Source organism: Papio anubis, unplaced genomic scaffold (genome assembly GCF_008728515.1).
Source record: "Papio anubis isolate 15944 unplaced genomic scaffold, Panubis1.0 scaffold609, whole genome shotgun sequence".
Classification (NCBI taxonomy): domain Eukaryota; kingdom Metazoa; phylum Chordata; class Mammalia; order Primates; family Cercopithecidae; genus Papio; species Papio anubis.
In genome coordinates this window covers 19,079-26,249 of record NW_022166311.1, presented here as the reverse complement: position 1 = coordinate 26,249, position 7,171 = coordinate 19,079, and the positions used below count along the sequence as shown (strand labels likewise).

At 41.2% G+C, this 7,171-nt stretch overlaps 1 protein-coding gene across 1 annotated transcript; it reads right to left on the bottom strand.

The window, feature by feature from the left end:
* Nucleotides 1–367: 367 nt before the first annotated feature.
* LOC116273369 (olfactory receptor 2T1) lies at nt 368–6,673 on the bottom strand. Its single transcript, XM_031662398.1, has one exon. It carries the CDS (start codon nt 5,792–5,794, stop codon nt 4,838–4,840), a length of 957 nt encoding a protein of 318 aa, XP_031518258.1. The 5' UTR covers nt 5,795–6,673; the 3' UTR covers nt 368–4,837.
* Nucleotides 6,674–7,171: the final 498 nt, after the last annotated feature.

Here is a 7,171-nt window from a genome sequence, read left to right as displayed (position 1 = left end):
TCTGCTTTGTCCCTGGATGTCCTTTGCTCCAGGCACCACTTGTGACAGACTCGTACTATTATTATTTGAGACCGTCACTACAGCAGTTACTGTTACCGCTTGAGACCGTCATTACAGGACTGAAACCAGAAATGAACGTAGGAAATGGTAACAAAAGACAAAAAAAAAACTGTCTGAAGGAAAGGCTAGCTTGAGGGAAGAAGAGATCCCAGCGTCGAGTGAGCAAGGGCAGCCACCCGAGCGTCTACAACCCTCCGTATTTATTGAGTAGAAAGAGCAGGGAGGAGGACGTCACGATTGGTCCTCCATTGATTGATCACAGGTTCACATTATTGCCATCAGACTTTCGGGCATTACCCACAATGACAAACACTTGTGCCTGGGGCGTGACTGCCCTCAGCGTAACCTCTGCGCAGCAAACGCGGTTTGTCGTTTGCCAACATTCTGCATTTATGAGAAGCAGTTTTGTGGCTTACTCAGCCTCGGTGGTATCCTGAGTCGATGATGACCCTCACTCTTTCGGCCTCCAACAGGGTATCTCATATGAATAGAATCATACAATGTTTGCCTTTATGCTTATTTCACTTCACATCACATTTTCAAGGTTCGTTCATGTGGGAAAATATCAGAGTTTCATTCCTTTTGAAGGTGGAATAGTATCATTGTTTGTATACATCACATTTGGCTTATCTATTTGTCTATTGATGGACACAACCTTTTGGCTATTGTAAATAATGGAGCTATGAACACTGTTGCACAATTTCTGAGTTCATTATTTTAATTCTTTTGAATTTCAAAAATAATTGTGAAATTCAAAAATAATTTTGAAATTCTGTTGAATGGTATCTTCAATAAGTTGAGACAGATACATTTGTATTTATTCAAGTATTTTTCCCATTTGCTATCAAATTTTGGCCTTTTGTTATAGACACATAAGAATTTTTTTATACATGTGCTGGATATTTTGTTTTCAGTTTTGTTACACATCTGCTAGTTTGTGACCTATCCAAGTGTTTAAATTGTTTATTTGTAAATTGAATTACCAATATTTTACTTTATATTAGTTCTTTTTGTGTCTTAAGCAATGTGTTCATAACTTAAAGTCAAGAAAATATTATCCTATCTTATCTTGTAAAAGCTCATAGTTTATTTTTCCTTTCTTCACCTTTTAGTTTTTAACTCACCTAAAACATATTTGTGGTACAGTATGTGACCTTAGGCAAATGTTCCATTTTCCATATGAACAAACAGTTTTCCCAATACAACTTGATGAATTTATTTTTTCCCAGATCTGCAGTGACATCTCTGTCTCCTTTATAGTCACATTCTCCAAAAACTTTGCCTGTTCTTAGTCTCCCCAGTTCCTCCACTGTCCTCTCTATTCAGGATATTTACCTCTCATTTCAATGATCTTTATGTGGATAAATCAAACCTTTCAGGCCTTATTGTACTAGGGCCATCAACACAGTTTTGTCTGGTTTTTTCCTTGTTTTGATATAACTGTCTGTTCCCTCAACTGAAGATGTGTGTTTTGTTTTGTTGCATTTTCATCTGTCTTCAAGTCCACCAAACTGTGATTGAGTTTCCTAACCCACTGTTTTGTTTTTCCTTTTAATTTTTTTTCTCCTTGTGTCATTTCCCCAGGTTCACTTAGTACTGGAGGGATCCTAGCTCAGTTACTGGTCTTCTTCTTCTTTTTTTTTTTTTTTCTTTTTTCTGTACCTTTTCTCAGTTAAACTCATTGGGGTTCTTAGCTATAATCATGTATCTATATAATATCTATGTACTAATGACTTCAGTTCAAAACAAACTTGGCATTCACCAAACTGAACTGATCTGTGCCTCTTCCTTCCCACCCTAAACTTCCTGCAGTTGTGTCTTTCCTTAGTCCCCCTGGTAGGAGGTCCCCAAATTCAGTCGCTCAATCTAAGCCCTTAGAGTTGCCCCTGGTGCTTCTCTTTCCCTTGAAACCAATATCCAACTAGTAAAGGAATCCTGTTGGCTCTACCTTCAGGATACACCTAGGTTCCAACCATTTCTACGGTATGTTCCTGCTTCACCTCAATCCTCTAAGGCTTATTTCTAAAGCAGCAGTTGAAGAAACATCAGATCATGCCACTTTGGTGATTAAAACCCCATTGTAGCTCACTGTTTATTGGGAGTAAAATCTAAAATTCTTACAGTGAGCTATAAGGGGCCCTTTCCATGCTCCTCTCCCCATTACCTCTTAGATGTCTGCGTGTACCACTGTTTCCCTCACTGCTCCAGTCATCCTGGCTTCTTGTCACTCTTTGAATAAGCCATGTACACTCTCACCTCAGGGCTGACCTACCAGTTTTTTTGTTTATTTTTTTCTCCACGTGGGATCTCTCCCACCCCAACACTATCTTCAGGGCTAAATTCTTTATCTCCTCAAGACTGCTCCAATGTTATCCTTCCAAAGAGATCTAGACTATCGATGACGTTGTAAAAAGCAACCAATATGACCACAGTTTCAGCAATTCTTTCTCTCCCTCAATCTACTCTACTTTTCTCTTTCTCTATCATTTGACATTCACAGACCACAGAGTTAACTTACTTATTCTGTTTATTATTATTCACTGCCTCTGGGCTACATGGGCAGCTTCATGAGGACAGGCACCTATTTTGCAAACAAATATATCCCAAGGGTCTTAATAGCTCCATAGATGGCTGATCCCTGATATAATGTAGGGATACAGTTCAGACACACATTCTATCCCTGACATAATGTATGGATACAGTTCACAGACACTGTCTATCCCTGATATAATGAACTGATACAGTTCAGACACACATTTTATCCCTCTGTAATGATGCTAAGCCTAAGAATCTAGGAGTATAGAAACTTTAAGCAAAACCCCCTAGAAATGGACTGCATAGACCACATGTGGTTTGTTGTGACTTCCCTGTGAATAAGATGGGTCACACGGTAAGATGATAGACAGTATCAAAACTTTGCAAAGTTTACAATTAGTGGTATGGGGCGGGGGAGGAAAGTAAGACTTTTTTTTCCTTGTTCATCAAAAGGTTCATGGCTGGTAACTTCCAACAAAAGACAGATTAGCAACAGGAAAGTATAGGAAATTTACTTAATAGAAGTTTCATGAGGCATGCAAACCTTAAAAGTATTATTAGATCATTTAAAAATATGATGTAATGGAAATAAACTGAGGAGGAGGACTTAGCAAGGTTTGTTTGTTCAGATTCTAGTGGCCTCCCCATGTGACATTTTTTTCCCCTCTGGGCATTGGTCAGGGCCCCTCTGGAATAAGGGGTTTGTTACCTTCTTTCAGAAGAGGTAGGTCTGAGAATTCTTTTGTGGACTGCTCTCAAGAGAGAAGGGCAGAAAAAATCAGAAAGTTACCTTTCTACCTCTTCAGTTTTCTCAATTTTCTTCAGCGTATTTAGTAGGTCAAGTTTGCATCTGATGAAAAAGCTGAACACTGTAAAATATTTAAAGAGGTTTATTCTGAGCCAATGTGAGTGATGATGGCCTGGGGAAAAGCCTCAGACGATCCTGAGAAAGTGTGCCCAAGGTAACCTCCGTCTCCCTAAAACTTAGGGAAAGAACTGACATGCAGAGTCATAAATCGAAACATGTAAAATACACATTGTTTCAGCCTGAAAAAGCAGGACATGAAGTGGAAGGCTTATGAGTCACAGGTGGATGCAAAGATTTTTCTGATTGGCAATTGGTTGAAAGAGTTAAGCTAAAGACGTGAAGTCGGTAGAAAAAAACACTCGAGTTAAGGTAAGGGAGTTAAGGTAAGGGACACCATTTGGGGGTCCTCCAAATCAATTCCAGTCTGCCACTATCCACAGTCAAATGCTCTAGCCCAAGCTAAACTCCCACGACCATCTGCCACGATCTATCTGGAGATAGCGTCAGATCCCACAGGGTGAGGGCTCAGTCCCATAATACTGCCTTCCATTTCCAGTGCCAATCACAAGCCCCAAGTTGTCCTGTGCTTTTGACCAAGTGATTGTTAATTGAGGATCCCACGGCCCTTCCTTGGGTTCAGTTAGTTTGCTATAGAGGCTCACAGAACTCAAGGAAACACCTATGTTTACCATTTATTATAAATGATGTTACACAGGATACATAGAAACAACCAGATGAAAAGACACCAGGGTGAGGTCTAGGAGAGCAGAAGAGCTTCTGTGTCTGTGGAGCTGGGGCCACCCTCCAGGCAGGTGGTGGGTTCTTATCACCCTCCTGCTCAGCTGCATGAGTTTAGCTGTTCAGAAACTTTCTGTCCTCTCCTTTCGGTCTTTATGTGGAGACTTTATTGAATAGTCATGATTGAAGCGTGGACAATTGCATAGAAATATGACTGGACACAGAGTATGACCTAGTGTTGATAGAATGAGTGGGGACACCCCTCAAGGCCTGTCTGATCAGATTCTTCTTGGCCCCTCTGTGTAGCGTTCCCTCCTCCAGGGTACGAGAGAGGGCCTCTTTTGAAACAGAGGTCTTGTGACCTGCAATCAGACAAGGTAGTCAGATAATTTCTTTGTGACCAAAAGTGGGCAAAGACTGGATTGTATTTTTAGTCTCTAAGGCTTTCTTTGGGGAGAAAAAGAAGCAGGTGAGAAGAGGGAAGGCAAAGATCACAGAGAGAGATTCGGTTTTCTGAGGCCTCAAGAACCACAACGTTGTAACATAACTATGGAGTTATGAACCGGAAACCCTAGACAAAGAACCAATATGGTAATCATATCACTCCCTCCCTTTTTGCTTCATCTTTTGGTGAAAGCACAGCCACAGTGACCACAGAGTCTCCCATTTACCACACACATGGGAAGGAGTCGACTGTCAAAAGACACCTCTTGACCCCCTTTGAGGACCCTTGAACCTCCCCAAGGCCCTCTTCAGAGCTCCAGTCACATCCTTGTTTCTAAGGCTGTAGATGAGGGGGTTCAGCATGGGTGTGAGAATGGTGTAAAACACAGAGAGGACTTTGTCCTGGGCTGGCGTGTGGTAGGAGTGTGACAGCATGTAGGTGTACATGGCAGCCCCATAGAACAAGGACACCACAGTCACATGGGATGAACAAGTGGCAAAGGCCTTCTTCCTGCCCTCCACTGAGCTCATGCGGTGAACTGTGCTCAGGATTCGGGCATAGGAAGCAAGGACTACAGAGAAAGGAATCAGCAGCATCAAAACACAGCACACGTACATCACTGTCTCGTAGAGGGCTGTGTCTGCACATGCCAACTTCAGGACTGCCGGAGCCTCACAGAAGAAGTGGTTGATCTCCCGGGAATTGCAGAAGGGAAAGCTCATGGTGATGGGGGTTAGGAGGAAGCCATCCAAAGAGCCCCCAAACCAGGAACCTGCTATAATCATCCAACAGACCCGGGGGCTCAAGAGGACAGAGTATCTCAGAGGGCTGCAGATGGCCACATAGCGGTCATAGGCCATGAGGCCCAACAGGAAGAATTCAGTCTGGCCAAGGGTAAGGTAGAGGAAGTGTTGAGCTGTGCACCCCACAAAGGAAATGGTCCTTTGATCCAGCAGGTAATCAACCAGCATCTTAGGCACAATAGTGGAAATGTACATCATGTCAATTAAGGAAAGGTGGCTGAGGAGGAAGTACATGGGTGTGTGAAGGCGCAAATCTGTTTGGATCAGGAAGATCATAACCCCATTGGCCATCAGTGCGGTGACGAAGATGATAGAGATGATGGCAAAAAGAAGACCTGAGGTTTCCTTTCTGTCGAACAGCCCCATGAAAGTGAAGTCCGTAGAGGATGTGTTGTGCTCTTCCATTGATCCTACAATTGTGCTGATATCAGGTAATATCTTCCGAATAAGATGACAGCATTCCCAGGGCAGTAAAATAACAACATTTGAATTAATTGTTAGGCAGCAAACTTTTAAAACTGGGAAGAAAACATTTAAAACAGTATTCTTGGCACACTGGGACTGATACCTAGCATTTAATCAATTCCAGAAGGTTTTTAAATAAAATTGGTCATTATTAATCAATAATTGCTTAAATACATTGGAGAAGATGATGTCAGCAGATGATACTGTATTACAATGACATACGTAACAATGCCTAAGGGTGCATACCATGCTACACAGCAGTTAAACATACCATGGTCTGGTGTGTGTGTGTGTGTGTGTGTGTATTACCTTAGATGCATTTAAATTTGTATTATTATTTAATGCGTCTTTGTGTGGTCGGCATCACCACCACTTTCAAAACATCTTTGGTGCTGGCTGTGAGTAGCTCATGTCTTCCATTTAGCTACAAGTATGGGTTATCTGCCGTTTGGATCACAAGTCACTGTCTATGTCGGGAGAGTATACTTGGTGTTAGTCTATCCATGTCCCAGGCAAATTATAAGGGATGAAATAAAAAGGGCAACAGAAACTCAGTGGAAACTACTCTTGCAAATTTAGACATAAGAATTATTCTCAATACAAGAGGCATTCAGTGTTACTGAATTTTATTTATTTTCAATTTTAAGATGATGAGGAATTAGCATTAGAATTATGATTACCATGACTGTTAGAAGCTAGTATTGGCAATTAATATTTAGAGGAAATACCACAGGGACATAAACCTTGAGCTATAACTCGCTGATTATTTTTAGAAATTATAATTTTTCATAGTTCTTGATAATTGAGAAAAACTGAGTGTGTATTATATAATTTCAGGTTACAATAAAGAAACAAATATCCACAACAAACTTCATGAAAGTAAAGAATAATTTTCACGGTTTAAGGCTGTCTTGTTCCAAGACAGACATTTTACCAACATACTTGGGAGTAAAATTGATCAAACTAGTCTAATGCTCCTCTAAATATTCTAAAAACATTAGCATTTGAGTCCATTGCCCATAAAACAAAGTTACTATTGAGAATAATGATGATGACATTATGGAGTTTACTTTAGCCAAGTGTCAGGCTAAGAAGTGCTTTGTTTCTATTGACTCCCTGATATTCACGATAGAACTAAGAAGTGAGGAGCTGTAAAAGCCCCGTTCACCAGCGACAGCATCGAGGGTGATGTGTTGTGGTCACGGGGTCTGTTCGCGCGAGGAGGGTCCGGACTAGAGAGTCTCGGGATTCGTTATATGTTCATACACATCCATTGTGTATATGGGAGGCTTTGTATGGGAACAGCAGCTGGACAGT

Bases quoted from the DNA above. Each gene is read 5' to 3' on its own strand.
- LOC116273369 (XM_031662398.1), bottom strand. From the start codon at position 5,794: ATGGAAGAGCACAACACATCCTCTACGGACTTCACTTTCATGGGGCTG.